Below are 17,749 nucleotides of genomic sequence, written 5' to 3'. Positions count from 1 at the left end.
AATGATAAAAATGCATGCTTTGTTTTTTCAGGAGGAAGATTGTCCTTCTCATGTACAGATGAGATAGGAGTGGTGAATTTGCCCGTAGAATACACATATACACATAGAATACATTGACCACTACATTTAGGTTATGGTCAAGATTTCTTTGTCACAACAGAATTTGTTGCCCCTGAGTCTTCAAGAAAAGGGATTGCTTCCACCAATCACAAGAGTGGTTCGGGGAAACCTTTAGTCCAGTGAATTGTCTTGGTTTGTTTTGGAACCAGGCCGTAATGTAAATTTGTTGAATACAATCAAACTACACCCAACCTAATTCATGTGATTATTCTACATGGAATGACCTTGAGGCTTAAACTTATTTCTCGACTGAAAAAAGGAGCGTCTTTCCAACATGGAACTATAGATTCTGCCATTTCTCCTTGACTCTTCCCACTTTGAGTCATTCAGCAGTGATCAGTTGTCTGTTATGTGACAAACACTATAGCGCATTCACACACACTTAGTTTTTTTATTCATGATTGTATTCGGAGTTACGCTCAAAATATTTGAGTTTAGGGCCTGGAAGAGCGTGTACGTGGTGCATGCAGCGTGTGATGGTCACTTGTGGAGCAAGGTGCGAGAGCCCGGTCAATGCTGCTGCTGCTTTACTTTGTCGGATATATGTGCAAACAAAACATGTTACTAAAAAGTTGGAGAATCACAATAAAGTTCCCTTCTCCACCCCACAATGACTAAAACACTGTTGGAACATTCTAATGATGTGATACCGATATTTTTCTTTTAGTGTAGGATCAAGTGTGTGCAGAAATCAAGTGCCACAACCGGAAGTTGTCGGGAGAGCGAGTCTGTAGCCGGTGTTTCGGTTTAACTGGCGACCCTGTTAACATGGCGACCTTCAGCCGAACGCGTCTGACAGCAACAGGCGCGTCCGGCTGAAAGTTGCCAGTTAACACTGCCGCTTGTTTAACCGAAACACCCGGCATGCTATATAAAGGCATGAGCTGAAACCGACGGGCCCTCTGCGATTTAAACATCACGGTTGGAAAAGGCTCGCGCAGGGTCCAGACGTTCGGATGCCCAGTGCATTGCAAGAGAGGCTTCAACGCACACGACTCAGACACGAGGTGAGGCAGCTGTGCTCTTTTGGCATGTCGTTTGTTTTTAATGACATCCTCACGTGTTTGGTGATTGAACCTGAAATAATTAAATTTGCCTGAATCTTATGAAACACGCTGATTGCTACCACCAGCATCTTTTCTCTGTTGAATTGTATTATTCTTACCCTTTTATATTTTGTTTGTATATTTACTTTGATTTTACAAATGAACAAGACAGGACTTTAAGGATAGCCTACAATGCAAAGGGAAAAGAACAAAAATAAACAGACTCCAAAAAAATTAAATAATAATAATTAGAAATTGTGACGTAAGAACATCTTGGTTCATTCATGAAATTAAGTCAGCATCGGTACCATTGATTTTAATCTGGTAAAGTCCGGACTGGAGGGGTCCAATATGTCTAATGCTACGTTCACACCAAAATCCACCACTAAATAACTAACTACTAGTTCTGCTTTATACTTGTTGTGGACATCTCACAAACGTCGGAACATCTAACGCCCTTCTGTTTGGGTTCATGACATCACCCTTAGGCTCACACAGCTCGGTCACTTTCGCCGATTAAGTTAACTGTTATGTCTGAAAGACTTCCGCTTCCTGCGCTACGAAAGCCGAACATCTAAACGCGTGTTATTGTTTTCATAACATTATTTCCTGCTTGTTCTGATTCAACAGCGGCGCTCAAAACGCGCCGCTGTAAATGCGTCGCCGGGAGAAATGTGTCTATCGCAGCCACACGCGTGTCATGGGATTTGGTCGCTGCGCTTTTGGTGTGTACGTAGCATAGAAACCACCTGATCCTATACTTCAATTCAGTTTATTTTGTATTGCCCATTATCACAAATTACACAGGACCTCACTTCTCTCCAGAATGTTTGAATCTTTGCATATTTCCAAATATAAAAATTACAAAAATGTGTTCCTTTCCTTCCAGTGTGGAGATCAGCATGGTGCAGCTTTCTCCTTCCCAGAGTCCAAGTGTCGCCCCTCCATCCGAATGCACAGAAGAGGGGCAGGAAAGACAGGAGAACCTGCTGGTGGCTGATCATCACCCGACGGTGTGCCCACCCGGTCTCCTTGCCCTGCAGCTCAGCCTGGAGACCTCCACTGTCTACTATGGCTATGAATCCTATATTGAAGATGGGCTCATCTGCCTCAAACACAAAGTCCGCAATTTGGAGAAAAAGAAGGTAGGATGGTTCTAGAAAATGACAGTTGATTGTTTAAAAAAGCATAGATAGAGGCAGACTCTCTATTTTTATTTTTATCGACCTCTGTAACCACAGCTGAAACTTAAAGACTACAAGAAGAGGTTGAACTGGGGTGAGGAACTTAACAAGGATCAGAAGGTAAGACAAGATTATTTATTTGCAACAACGAATAGGATATTTTGTGAGTTTGTGTTTTTTCCCCATTTGTCTTTGTTTCCAGGAGGCTGTTGAAAAGTACGAGGAGGTGCTGCATAATCTGGCATTTGCACAGGAGCTCCACAAAAGCCTGGATGTCTTGACTCAGGATGTAAGTCTATGGCAATAGGAGCAGTGACAAAATGTGATCGGGGATCCATACATTATTTGCTTCCTTTTATCTTGTACTGATCCAAATTGAGTTTTATGATCAGTCACACCACTACTTGAAACAAAAGATGCCACAAAAACTGTTAAGCTTTATAGTGTATTGAGCCTCGCTATCCTCTTCCCCCATTCTTCAACTCTTTGTGCAAAGCTAATTGACCCTAGGCGTTAGCTTCAGAGATGATACATAGACACAAGTCGGATGTGAGGGAGGAAAGCTAATGATCAAATTGTCTTGTGTATTGAGCAATTTCATTTGAAAAGGGCTTTCCAATTTAAAAAAAATTAGAAATGTATTTATTTTTGTGTGACTCTTTTTTGTTTAAATTTATAAAAACTTTATGCAAAGTTTTCAAACTGCTGCTTGATTCATCCTGCTACTGCAGTTGCTGAGAGCCCAGAAGAAGGCAATGAGAAAGGAGCAAGTGGTGAAGGAGGAGACTGAGAGGAGGCAACTGAGTACTGTGCTGCAGATGCAGCACCTCCTACACTGCATGCAGCAGGAGCACGTTAGAAAAGACCTGCTGGCTGGACACAACCAGGCGCCACACATTGCAGCCCAAAAGCTGCATGGCCTTAATCAGCTTGCTACCCTACTGGGGTTCAAGAGGGATAACGGACTGAGGTGATTGGCAGTTTATGGACACAAAGAACTAGAGGCCGCAATAATTAATATAACTTTTTTTGTTGTTGCATTCACAGTGACTATAATATTGGAAGCGAGGTGATCGAGTAAACGATACACTGAAACAGAACTTTAATGCTGCGTTCACACCAAATATTTGAATCGCTTTACTCTCTTGAGTTTACTCTCGAGTTTACTCGCTTGACCATTTGTGGCTCTTCGCTTACGCCTTAGAGGGAGCGTGGCTTATCTTCGTAAAACCAGTTGTCATTTCCATCATGGAAGAACTAACTACAAGTTCTGCTGTGTACTTGTGGAAATCCCACAAACGTCAAACATCTAACACCCTCGTGTTTGGGTTCATAACATTATCATATATATAATTTCAAAAACTATATGATGGTATGCTCATTCTGTTGTTGAAAGATTGCTGAGGATAAAAGTGTGCTTCTGGTTGTTTGTAGAATCATTCTAAAAGGCTAAAATGGCTTCAATCATTTAAAAGAAAATGTCAGAGCTACAATTGCACTAATTTCTCACTACGGGCAATCTCTGCTTTCATGGACTTGGCCGAATGAACTAAAAGTAACAGTCTTTACTTGCATTTTATTTTTTTCTATATTGTCCCTGACCACCAAGGTTAGATCTGTGGGCACACTGCTGTGCTTTCTGTCCAGTCCTAATGATTATTGGTTGTATGAACACCTATGGATGATGGAGCTCTATCGCAAGGTCAAGATATGATGCATAAAGTATAAATGAGCTAGTCAGGACTGTACAACCAAAAGATAAATGAAAGGATCTATTTCAGAATACGGCTCTAAAACCACCACACAAAACAGACTGCAACATGAGATACAATGGCAACAAAATAATAACGTACGGGAAAAGTTAAATTTCCTTGTATATGCCCAATGTCCTACTCGGAGCACTTTGACGTGACTTAAAGCCACACCCCAATGGCACAGTAATGTTGGGACAAGGGTTTTGCCCGAGGACACATGGATTAGAAGAGCCGTGGATCAAACCCACAAATTATCTGATGGAAGGGTTAACCACTACCTTCTGAGCCCCAATATTATTTGTAGTTGTGTTTTTGCACATTGTGTAAAAACTCCAAGTCCTTTATGACGGAGCACACGCAAATTGGGATTTATGGGCTTAAAAAAAAAAACTAGCACTAGTTTAATGCTATAAGGAGAGCCTCCACAGCATATTTCCACGTTGGAGCTCGGTGCTGCTTGTCACACGGGTTCTTGGCTCATTGATGACCTCTCCTCTCTATCTTCACTGTGGTAAAGTTTAGAGGAGCAGATGGCGCAAGCGGCTCTGGCCTATTTGGACCTGCTAGAGGGGAAGGATGAGCCAGTGGCTGGATCCACATGTGAGTATTGAAGCAGATCTGCTGAGCCTTTGAGTCATTTTGAACAAGTATATCAAAATGACACTTTAATGTCATTTTTATATGACAGGTCAATTTCTTTTGTGTTACTGTTTTTCAAAGGTATATGGCACTCTTTAATTATCATGGGATAAGTATGTGCTCTGGCTTTCAGGGTGGTGGTAAAAGAGGATATTGGGACATTTTTCAATACACTCAATAGAGTCTGTATGTGGTCCTGAAATGAGAAAGCACCAAATACAGACTCTACAAAAGTGTAACCTCTTTGCAAAGGACAATATCGTGTGTTGCAGATTGCAACCAACCAAATACCCCTCTTTAGGTTTCATTTACATGTTCACTGACACTTCGTGTGAGTGGTAATAGATTACGGCAATCTTTTTTTTAAAACACCAGTTGCATTGGGGGATTATCAATACTAAGATCTTTAATAGTTTAGAACCGTTGCCCATTTAATACAGTGTTTCGGAAAGCATCCCTACCTTGGATGATGTAAAAAAAATCTCCAGTGTTCATTTTGGCTGCTTTAGAAACATGGTGGTGCAAGATGACTCCGAAGGACATGTTGCCCATGTAAATGCAACTATCTTTTTCTAATCAATGATTACATTTCAGGTGATTTCTGATTTAAAACATATTTCTGAATATTGTATTTATTTTCTGCCAATTAATTTCCTTCAATGATGGACATTTATCCTTAACAATATCCCTATGGCATGCTCTGAACACATTTCTGAAGATGCGTTTAAGGAGGGTAAGCACTTTACCAGGCACAAAAGTACATTTCTTCCAACTAATTTCCAGAACCAAGGCATTCCCACATCACATGACATTGCACAACACATTTTTTTGCTGACTTAGAATAAAATCATTGATGTCGAATATTGTTAAATTTTTGACTGATTACATATAGGCTACTGTTGAACAATAAAGAAACTGATGGCCTTGCCATTGCTACTTGAGACATTAATTCAAGCCTTCATTTAATGAAGATTAATGTCTTTATTTAATGTAACGATAGCTGTTGTGTATACTTGCCGTCAGATTGTCTGCATAGTGAGTAAATAACTGTTGATGGTCGCTGTGTATCTTCAACTTTTCTTGTGTAAATCTGGCTTTAGATGGATGAGCCAGTGCCCGCTTGCTTTACTAGTGTGCAATTAGTGTATATTCGTAAAAAACTTTTTTTTATGACACGCATTCATGTAAGAAAACAAGCACTATCATCATATTTTCTTAATAGCCTACATATCTTTTTTATATGGTTGTTGACTCGAACATACTCCATCACCCACACTTGAATTATGTTCTCAGGGCTATGAATGCATATCTTTGCATTACAAGTTAGTTAAATTTATAGGAAATAAGTTGAATGAAGAAAATAAAATTAAAAGACACCATGGAATTTGCTTATTTCTGCATGGTAATGTCTAATTTTGAACAAGTATATTATAAATTACAGAATTATAAAAAGAAAAGAACGCTGTGTTTTTGCCACTATTCCACCAGGGGGCATATTACTATCTACTAAGTTGAAGTGTAATGATATGATAATGACAACTGCATGGAATAAAAGGAAGCTAAAAGAATATGTTATGTGCATCCCTTTTCTATAAAACTATGTAGTGCTATACGTTTTGCATGTACATGGTTGGGATTTCCCAACATGGCAATAAACCCCCAAGTCGTCTATCTTGTAATTTCCCCAAGCAGGGTTTAAAATTCAATAACTGTATAACATCGCTCCTCGATCTGGGGCAAGAGTAAATCCCACATGATTACATTAATATATTAAAGATGTGTTGCTTGGATGCAGTTGATGCCTTGCGATCCCTACATGATGCCTCCATTAAAGAAGGCCTCTGGTTATGAACCAGCGCACTAAAGTCAGCCTGATCTTTGTTTAGATTTGGGCTGAAGGTTAAGCTGAGTTTATTAAAATTTAGCCAGAGGTTGGAATACAACCCATTTGTTATAAAACATTGTGCCCGCCAAATTGAGATTTCATAATACTGTGAATGTGATCACTATCATTGTTTTTACAGACCAAAGAAAGTAGATTGATGGATAGACGAGTTCTTTACTTGTTTACAACTTGACTGCTAAGATGTATTTAGCAGTGATTCCTATCATGATTATTACAGCTCGTGCACCCAATGGCTCAAGATACAGAAATGAAAACCAACTTGTTTTCCTTTATGGTCCTCTGACTTTCCTTTTTAATTGACTTAATCTTTTCAGTTAAGCTTTTCAAAGAAGAGCTCACCAGGCTGTTGAAGTACAAGTACTTCAGTTCTGTTCCACGTCCACCCAACAAGTCTCAAGAGGAGTTACTCAGGCAGAACAGCAGTAAGATGATCCTTCTGACATTTGTCTGCTCGCTGGTGGGGTTAACGGTTCAGATCATGCCTTTTTTTATTTGAACCTTTATGAAGTTTAATATATTTTTGAAACTACTTGATTACTACCTCTTCCGATATGTGACTTTATTTTTTTTTCTCCTCTCAGCCCCATCTAAGTTGAAACCAAATGAAGTTTCTAAGGTGGTAAGAATTGATATCAATGTGTTTGTGTGTATGTATGTATATATATATATATAATATTTTATAAAAGCAGCAGTTTTTCAGTGCAGTACCTTTTACCTGCACGTAAACCCCATGGTCAACTAATGCTCTCTTGGTGACATGGCAGCTTGGTAATGGACTGTACCAGAGTGAAGCAGAGACTGCTCCTACACAGAACTGGAAGGCAGACTTCCAAACAAGGGAGCGGGAGCCTCCGGACCGCTGGGATATGGAGTTTTTAGATGGACCTGGCTCACTCCAAGCTGCAGGCCCCAAACCATGGAAAGGAGCTGCCACTTTTATCCCCAAGGTCCCAGTTGCCACCAAGAAACAACATATTGACGACAATAAGGTGAGGTTATCACTGTTTTTTTTCTTAACTATTGAAGTATGCATTTTCTTTTTGTCCTCCAAATGTATGAATCTTGGATAGCTTGATGCAGTTCGACATCAAATGTGTTCTGCGCGAAGTTGTTTTAAGGTTTGAAAAAGAGGCCAATTATCTTTTTTGTTGCCAGTGTAAAGGTTCTGTATTCAAAATCATAAAGTATAGGCATCAAAGTATACTTGGGTGCAAAAAGTAAAAATTCACATTATTCAGACTAAATGCAATGAAAGTACTATAGTTAAGTACACCTGTTCAGTAGGCTTCTTGAGCATCTTAATCCACTTAGTCACATTCCATCACTGTTGGAACACAACATTCACTCATACTCAAAGTTTTTTGTAGATCTAGCCTTCAATTTAGCTCTTTTCAAATTGCAAAACATACTCTTCAAAAGTCTTTGTTTACAAGTGCAGCACATGAATGCTATACCAATTTATACAATTAAACATTGAGGGTATTGTCTTTCAATCAAATCGGTGGCACAAACTGGAGAGGGTTGTAATTTGTACGACCATTGTGCAGAATGTTATTGTTAAACAATGGTGCCAACAAATAATAATTCATGTTTTCCCCAGAAAAAAGAAACTAGGGCCAAAAGCAAGCAACTTGCCAAATCGGTGAGTACAAAACTTTGTGTAAAATGTACAGACATCTCAATGTAAACTATTTGCAAATTATCTTCTTCCTCACAGGCTGTTCACATGGGTATGCCTGTGGAGGTGTTCAGCTCTAAATGTGCCTTACCCAAAGACCCCGAACTGAGGAAGCGGCACCTTGAGGACTTCATGACAAAGATCCATGGCTCCTTCAGTTTTATGCAGGTGGAGTTTACTGTTTGCATACCTATGTTCTTATTAACTGCCACAAGATGAAATAATGGTTTGAATATTTACTCAACCTTGCGAGTATTGACGGTTTTGATATTATCCTGTCTGGGTTTAGGACTCTCTTCTGAATGGTGATCTCTCCCTTACTAACGACCATCAAGGACTGAAGAGACTGCCGTCTGGGTCTCCATTGCCTCTGGGTAACTTGGAACAAGTCAACAATCTTTGAAATTATGATATGATATTTCTTTATTTGTCCCACAGTGGGGAAATTTCAAAAATTACAGCAGCGGTGCACATCAGAGCATCAATGAAAATAAATATAAAACGCAATACTAAAAAACCGAATACTAAATATACAGGGTGAAAATAAAGTAAAGTGCTGAGTTTGCCAGGATCTCCAGCGATCGACTGCAGTGCGTTGTGCAGCCTGACAGCAGCAGGAAAGAAGGACTTGTGGTACCTCTCCCTCAGACACCGGGGAGGAATCAGCCAGTGGCTGAAGGAGCTGAAGGAGCTGTGCAGAGCTGCGATAGTGTCATGTATGGGGTGGGATGATGCAATGATCGCAACTCGGGTGTACTCTCAAATTGTAATGGAGCGTGAAAAGATTTCACATCAGTTGATGGAGTTCAAATATTGCTCCACCTGGAATGGGTTGAGAAATGACCCTAAAAGGATCGGCTGACTAAGAATATGGGCATTTATTGCGAAAGAAAGTCAAAGGTTCTGTCTGAGCATGAGCACTTGAGATGAAACTGAGGCTACTTTCTTTTGCACAGAGCAGTTTTTTCTGTGTCAGTCTTTTTTTTAGTAGATGGTTGTTTGATTTGTTTGATTAACTCAGCGGGGACGGCCACATCATTTGGGCGCACCCTGGCCAGTGCGTCGGGACAAGCGCTTTCAGTGTTAAGTTTCCAATAAGCTAGATATGCAGAAGAAAATGTATGGAAATGTTTTTGTCAGAACCGCACTAACACATTAAGACTGCTGGCTTCACTGAAACTGCTTAATATGGATGTAAATGTACCTTCAAAATTGACATACATAGTACTGACCTGAGTGTTTGGCTCTGCTGGCCTCATGGAGCTGAAAGTGTGGCTGTTCAGTCTGGATGTAAACACATTTTCATTACAAGAAATGTCTGCTGTGTATGGACAGCAAATGTGGTTGAGAAATTAAATTCATCTAAAAATGTTACTTATGTAGTTGTTTCATTTAATTTATTTTTAAACTTCCATCTAACCAGATCACACGGATTTGAGGAGCCCCGTTGCTATCCTGCCCAAATTAATGCATGTAAGATGTCATATCTTATCTGTGATAAGTCTGTTGTGATTAAAAATTTAAATTCCTTAGACATCTTGTCATCACCTCATCCTCTTCCCCCCCACTTAGTCAACCCCACTGCCTATCAGGCTTCTGGAGTGCAAAACCAGTCTGACAAATGAGGATCGGTGTCTGGAGATCTTAGACCTGAAGCTTTCCTCAACAAACTTACCTAATGTAGGTGTCTAGCCTTTTTTTCCTGATGTGTTGGTAAAATACTTTTATTGTAGCTTTGACCTTTAATTGGTGTTCAACAGATCCCATTAACTGAGTCAAGGAAACAAACCACTTTGAAAAATGAGGATCGGTGTCTGGAGATCTTAGACCTGAAGCTTTCCTCAACAAACTTACCTAATGTAGGTGTCTAGCCTTTTTTTCCTGATGTGTTGGTAAAATACTTTTATTGTAGCTTTGACATTTAATTGGTGTTCAACAGATCCCATTAACTGAGTCAAGGAAACAAACTACTCTGAAAAATGAGGATCGGTGTCTGGAGATCGTAGACCTGAAGCTTTCCTCAACAAACTTACCTAATGTAGGTGTCTAGCCATTTTTTCCTGATGTGTTGGTAAAATACTTTTATTGTAGCTTTGACCTTTAATTGGTGTTCCACAGATCCCATTAACTGAGTCAAGGAAACAAACCACTTTGAAAAATGAGGATCGGTGTCTGGAGATCTTAGACCTGAAGCTTTCCTCAACAAACCTACCTTGTGTAGGTGTCTAGCCTTTTTTTCCTCACGTGTTGGTAAAATACTTTTATTGTAGCTCTGACCTTTTACTGGTGTTCCACAGATCACACTAACTGAGTCAAGGAAGCAGACCAGTCTGACAAATGAGGAACAGTGTCTGGAGATCTGTGACCTGAAGGTTTCCTCAACAAACCGACCTCATGTAGGTCTATAGCCTTTTTTTTCCTCACGTGTTGGTAAAATACTTTTATTGTAGCTCTGACCTTTTACTGGTGTTCCACAGATCACACTAACTGAGTCAAGGAAGCAGACCAGTCTGACAAATGAGGAACAGTGTCTGGAGATCTGTGACCTGAAGCTTTCCTCAACAAACCTACCTTGTGTAGGTGTCTAGCCTTTTTTCCCTGATGTGTTGGTAAAATACTTTTGTAACTTTGACCATTTATTGGTGTCCCACAGATCCCATTAACTGAGTCAAGGAAGCAGTCGCCTTGTAATGGGATGGCATCTTGCACTGCCACCTCCCCTCATGGACAAACGTTCTCAACACCCCCCAGCAGGCGAACTCTGACATCTGCCCATTTTCCCAACATCCAGCCTGTAAGTCTGAGCAAAGGTATTCAGCATTCTGGCCCGAGCACCAACCCGGGTTCGGCAAGCCCTTTTGTAATTTGTTTATTCTCAGCAGAAATTAAACTCATTTCTCAGGGATTTTAGTTCAGAAAATCATTCACCTTTGCACAGGAATCAAACGGAGTTTATGAGTCTCTTGCTCAAGTGTAAAAGGGCTTGATAGTGCCACTACAACTTTTCAAAGTTTCTTTCATCAACCCTTAAATTTTACCAGGAGGAATTCGATAGACGGATGTAATGTATGGAGATTACAATAACCATGTTTTTATACGTGTTTATGGTATGAAGGTATACCATAAACCCAACAGGAAGTCAACCATTTAAAAATATAATCTGTTTTAGGACAGTTTGTGCCATTGCATGCAGATTTGACCCACCATGTCATTTTATGTAGTCCACAACAGCTTGAAAGGCATATGATTGTCTTAAAATTGAAGCATATGATACTTTACAGTGACCAAAGAATAAATTATCCATGATGCATGTCGATTTTGTGACCCGCGAAAGAACGGCATCCTACAAAAACTGTTTCCATATCTGCATTTAACTCAAGATACGTGATTTTAAAGTGGAACAAATCTACAAATGGTCCCAAAATATCAAAAGAGAGATTAATGCAGAGGGGAGGACATTTAAAGAAGATGGGAAAGATAATGGAGCTAACGGCATTGCAATATTTGATGTGTGTGTTCTCCACCCCAAATTCCATTCTTCATTACTGCTTCGTTGCATTTACATTTCTGTATTTATGGTTGGCCATCAATCTGCCAAAGACTCATTTAGTGTAGATGCTGCTCGCCACTGAATAGAAAAGTACAGTCTTCCGACCACTCGAACTGCTTTAACACACTACATGTCGCCTTTCATTCACTGATGGGAGGGGCTAACATTTATACAACACATGTTCCCATGTTTTTGAGATGCGTCTTGCTCTCTCCTGATAAATGAAGAATGTTTGAATGCCGTACCTGAGAGGAAGTGGCCACTATAGTGGATGCAGTAGTAGATCCATTTGTTCTTAACCCACTAAGAAATAAAATGTGTCGACAAAAGCATAACCAAATGGCATGTGGTCAGTCGAGATGCATTCTAATATGAGATGTGAACAATAGACTATTTTAATAATCTGAACAGGTTTTTTGAACATGTTCTCACTGTAGGTCTTCAAGGTGACTGCCTCCTTACCTCAGAATGGGGCATTGAACTACAAACCAGATTCTGGCATTTTTGATACGCCCAGGTACAACTTTGCCAGTACCCAAACGCCACCAGAGTTTGCTCCCTCAGAAGACGAACCACAGCTAAGTATGTTGATCAATTTAATTGTTCCAAAAATGTTCAATCTGCATGGACTGAATGGTCTATTGTCTCAGCCTGATTTTGTGCCGCTTCGTCGTTCTAGTGTACCAGTCAGACTATACGGTGGGTGATGGTGGACCGATCTTCCTGTCCCCTGGGCTGTCAAGTAGATGTCATCCCAGCGAGTCGTACTACACCAGAGGATCTGTGAGAGGTATGGCACTGCTGCAAGGGACTGGCACAACCCTTTCGCTCTTCTTGTTGGCATTGAGGTATCTATCCTCAGCTTTCCTTTTACCTCTTTGAAGTTGTCACCCCACCACTGCATTTCTTGCCTCTAAATTTGCTAGGTATCTTTTCTGAAGCAGATATTGTAGGAGCTTTAATTCACTAGTTGGATCTGAAGCTCATCGCTGATTTCTGCTCCTTAGGAGAATCCTACACCCCTCAGACGGATCTCAGAGACTCTGTCCCTCTCCTCTATGCTGCTAGAGTAAGTGAAATTGCTATGTTATCTATGTAGTGGTATTATTGTCTCTAACTGGTAGTCCTGTGACTTGGGAGGCTTATGTGTCAGTGGTAGAGCAGAGATCGGTGGTTCGATCCTTGGTTCTTTCACTGTCCTTGGGCAGGTTGAAATAACCCCCCAGATTTTCCACCGCAGACTGTTCCTACGGTGTATGTGAATGTTGGTTCCTCCTAATGGGCAGGTGGTACCTTAGCCCCTGCCATCAGTGAAATTAATGGGTGAATAATGACACTTGGTGTTAAATTATGGTCTCCTTCAGTAGACTGCTTTTGTTATTTGACCTGCAATACAGACTCCCTTTTTTCCCAACCTGCAATACAGACTCCCTTTTTTCCCAAACTGCAACACACAAGAACATGTCTAAAGCTACCTTAAAGATGGTGATTGCTGCTTGTCTTCATTCTTGCATGCCTCTTTCAGTATGTATTGGGATCTACAAATGATTACAACTGGAACAAATGCATATGTTCAGCAGTTTGTACAATTATTTTACAGGGGACCTAACTGAGATATTTGATTGGCTTCCATAGTCAAAAACCAATTTGACCGATGATATAATCACATTATTGACATTATTTCTGCTTTGTATGTCCGTTTTGAAATTCTATCTTTTTTTTTCAGGACTCTGGATATCAACACAGCTACAGACGCGGAGGAGGGAGGCATAACTCGAGTGGTAAGTGTCTGTATATATTAGAGATGAATTAGAGTGTCTCTCCCTCCCTCAGAAAGATCTTTTGTATCAGACGCCTGCTTTATCACTCAAGGATGCTTGTTGGAAATGATGGGGATTAGATATGTTGTTGATGCTATTAAAATATCTATTACTCATACACTAACGGTCTGATAATGCATTTAATTTGTACAGCTCTTTACAAGGTACACAAGGCACTTAACATGGTATAAACAAATGATAGAATCAACAACAAAACAAGAAAGATGACGATGGTGAGAAACTAAATATAAAAAAACAAGTGTCACAGGCTAAAAGCAGATTTTAATAAATGGATTTTATATGCCGTTTTGAAAGTGGGGAGAGAGAGAGGGAGAGCGAGAGAGAAACCTCCCCCCCCCCCCCCCTGGTCCAATGCGTGGACAGAGTAGTGGGGCTAAGGAAGTTGGAGTCTCCAGATCTGAGGTTGTGGGTGGAAGCATGCAAGAGGTCAGAAAGTCATAAAGGGGTTCAGGGTTGTGAAGAGCTTTGTAGGTGATGAGGAGAATTTTGAACTGGATTATCTGCTGTACGGAGAGCCAGTGGAGGTTATGAAGGAAGGTCTCTGGTTATTTTCTATCATATTCATTGAATGTCTTGCTCTATAGCGCCGTTCGTTCTGTAAACGTGACATCTCTTGCTTCTGTCCATCCGGGGAGAAGAATCCTCTGTTCTCTTGAAGGTTTCTTCCCCTTTTTGAAGTAATTAAGACGAGTGAGGGTTTCTGCTCACCCCGTGAGCAGAAACACATTCTCGTCTTCACTTCAAGATGAAAGAAGGTGTTTTTTTTTGTCCAGTGATTGACTTGGCTTTCAAGGGAGAGGCTTTCAAAGGAGAGGATTGGATCAAAGATCACGCCAAGGTTACTGGTGTTGAAGCAGAAACGGGGGTACCATTGATGCAGAGGGACAGTTATGGTGTGATTTGGGTCATTTGAACCTGATTATGAGAATTTTAGATTTGTCACTGAGTTTGAGAAAATTGGCTTACATCCAGGTCATTATCTGTGTTGCTGATGGTGTAGTGGGTGTGATGAATTTGATGTAAAGCTGTATCGTCTGCGAGGAAGTGGAGACCGTGGTGGCGTATGATATTGCCAAGTGGGGAGCGGTTAAAGGATTAAGAGGGGGCAGAGTACTACACCTTGAGGGACTGGGCTGTCAGTCCTGGATTTATTGATGATGATGAACTGTTGGTGGTCAGAGGTATGACTTGAACCAGGAGGGGGCTGTTCCAGTAATAAGGAGAGAGGACTCGAGATATGAGTAGGATTGAGTGGTTGATGGCAAAGGCTGCACTGAGATCTAGTATGATATTGAGGAGGTGGTCATCAGGAGACCATTTGTGACTTTGTTGAAGGCGGTTTCTGTGCTGTGGTGAGATCTGAATCTGGGTTGAAATACGGCTGGTTAGAGTCCAGGTGGGTTTTGAGTTGGTTGGCAACAGTGCATTCAAATATTCCAGAGATAAAAGAGATTGGAGATAGGTCAGTAGTTGTTGTTGCAAGGGTCCAGGCCAGGTTTTTTGAGGAGCTAAGTGACTGAGGCGAGTTTGAGGGCAATGGGGGCAGAGCCAGTAAAAGGGTAGTAGTTGATGACAGGAGGAGGTGAGACGGGCCATGACTAAAGTGGAAGGGATGGGGTTCAGGTTGGTGTCATGCCAGATATGGATTTATTAAGATCTGAGAGGAAAATTGGGGAGAAGTGAGAGTGAATGGGCTGTTATTGGGGGATTTGCAGATCCAGGGACAAGGCTGGCAGGCCTAGGAGTGGCCAGTTGATTGTAGATGGTCCCAATTTTTGTTTTGTAGAAGGATTGAAAGGCATTACGTTTCACAGGGGTGCAAGTGATTGTCCATAGGTTTGAGAAGTTTATTTACTGTGGAGAAGAGGACCTTGGTGTATGTGGGAGTGGATGATGCCAGAGTACTAGGTGGAATGTGCAGTATTGAAAGGTATCTTATATTGCTGCATTTAAAGCATAGTCCCGTTTTGCTGGAGAGTATCTCTATTCTGCGCTTCTGGGAGTTCATGAGGTAGAGTTAAGGTGTGAACCAGTGTGGGTGAAAGTCAGTTCTGGTTTTGAGGGGGTTAAGCTGATCAAGGGGGAGGGGCTACATAAGGGCTGAAGGGTGGAGTGTTTGTCAGTGAGACAAACTGACAGGGATGAGGGGCAGATGGACTTCATACTACGGAGCCAGAGAGGTGATTGATGGTGAGCCTTATGGAGCGGTCCAGGGTGTGACTGGTTGGGGAGAGGAAATTGATGTGCTGAGTGAAGTTTAATTGATTCTGTAATGCCTAGAGCTTGCACAATAAATGCATGACGGCACACTAAATTTAGTAAGTCAGAAACTAAAAATTAATTTGACACGTCTACAAAACAAATGCAAACAAAACGTATGACCAGTTTCGAATCAATTTGTGAAGGGTTAACAATTAATTTGTTATACTGGGCTAGATTAAACATGCGTGTACATCTGAAATACAAGAATTAATGTGCATTCATATTTCTGTTTAGGTCCTTAAGGCAGGATCTTACCAAATGATAGGCCTAATTGAGGCATAAGCTAATTATTTCTGATCATTTGTTTGAACATTTCTGGGTCCATTTGTTAGAAATGGTAAATTAATGTCTTTAGAGATGTCCAATACATCTCAAGGAATCTGTCTATTGGAAAAAGGACAATAGTTCAAACTCCACATATCAAAGCAGTTTTTTAATTTCTCGGAAGGTTTCTTCCCTTTTTTCCCCCCCTGAAGGGTTATTTGGGAGTTTTTCCTGATCCGATGCGAGGTTTTAGGGCAGGGATGTCTGTGTACAGATTGTAAAGCACTCCGAGACAAATTTGTGAAATTGGGCTATACAAATAAACTGAATTGAATATTAGCTAAGCTTAACCTCTTGACTATGGCTAATGTTGTTTTGCATCAACTCATCCAATTATGAAAGATGGACTGAAGGAGACTGTCTGATGTGATCCTCAGAAGATGAGAAACATAAATGCGGTACCTGAGAACAGTTTTTGGACGAAATTTACAAGTTAACATTTTATGGTTAAAGGACAAGTATTTCTGAAATTGTGTGCAGTGATGCAAATCATTTGTAATGTTTGTGTATTTGATGGAGCAGACCTCTGTGAATGTATAAGTAGTTGGGTTCAGATCAAGGTGAGTCATGTTTCCACATCTGAAAATCATCCAGAATAAAACGAACTGAATCGAGACCACTCCCTCTGAAAGGTTTTGGGTGAGGTTATGTTGGTTGGCAGCTGAATAAGATTCCTTTTGACATTGTTTAACATGAACGTGCTTTTCTTTGACTCTGCAGCAGTCTGGAGTGACTCTTCACAGGTGAGCACACCAGACCGAGAGACAGCTTTTACAATTGTGGACTCGGGTCATGGGGATTCCCTGTCTGTCTCCACTGTGGAGGTCCCTCTGACTCCCCATGGCCACCATCACACCCTGCTTCCCATGCAACTCTACCCGCTCTCCCAGCCGCTTCGAGTGGCCTTCAATGCCTCTCGCACTGCCAACTACGCCCCTGGAAACCTGGACCAGCCCATCGTGTTTGACCAGTTGCACAGCAACCTTGGGGAGATGTACGACCCCCACATTGGCCGCTTTACCTGTCCCGCCAATGGAACCTATGTCTTCCTCTTCCACATCCTGAAGCTCGCCATCAACGTGCCCCTCTACATTAACCTCATGTGCAACGAAGAGGTCATGGTCTCTGCGTATGCCAACGATGGAGCCCCAGATCATGAGACGGCTAGCAACCATGCCATCCTGCCTCTCTTCCAAGGAGACCAGGTGTGGATCCGGTTGCATCGTGGCGCCATCTATGGCAGCACCTGGAAGTATAGTACTTTCTCTGGCTTTTTGCTGTACCAGGATTGAACTTTAGTCAAGCAGGCTCCCGTCTTCATTACTAAATGTGATTTAAACTGACATTTCAGTCTTGTGGTTCTTGATGTAAAGAAAATGTATTTGATTCCCCATGAATGTGTTGTTCATGATGGTGTTGTCCCTGAGACTGAAATACAAATGCAA

At 41.1% G+C, this 17,749-nt stretch overlaps 1 protein-coding gene across 1 annotated transcript; it reads left to right on the top strand.

Annotated features, from left to right (window-relative positions):
- Positions 1-1,083: 1,083 nt before the first annotated feature.
- On the top strand, positions 1,084-17,685 carry caprin2 (caprin family member 2). Its single transcript, XM_056425460.1, is given in 24 exon segments — positions 1,084-1,127; positions 2,056-2,311; positions 2,408-2,470; positions 2,553-2,639; positions 3,082-3,320; positions 4,622-4,704; positions 6,964-7,071; positions 7,231-7,268; positions 7,414-7,638; positions 8,250-8,291; positions 8,367-8,495; positions 8,617-8,701; positions 9,751-9,800; positions 9,900-10,007; positions 10,088-10,186; positions 10,625-10,723; positions 10,805-10,903; positions 10,981-11,121; positions 12,315-12,459; positions 12,557-12,677; positions 12,679-12,725; positions 12,885-12,946; positions 13,604-13,658; positions 17,025-17,685. Coding segments are annotated over 23 exon segments (2,940 nt in total). The 5' UTR covers positions 1,084-1,127; positions 2,056-2,068; the 3' UTR covers positions 17,597-17,685.
- The last annotated feature ends 64 nt before the right edge of the window (positions 17,686-17,749 follow it).

The sequence above is a fragment of the Pseudoliparis swirei genome, chromosome 10 (genome assembly GCF_029220125.1).
Source record: "Pseudoliparis swirei isolate HS2019 ecotype Mariana Trench chromosome 10, NWPU_hadal_v1, whole genome shotgun sequence".
NCBI lineage: Eukaryota > Metazoa > Chordata > Actinopteri > Perciformes > Liparidae > Pseudoliparis > Pseudoliparis swirei.
Note: the sequence above shows the minus strand (reverse complement) of the source record. Positions and strands in the feature narration are given on the sequence as shown.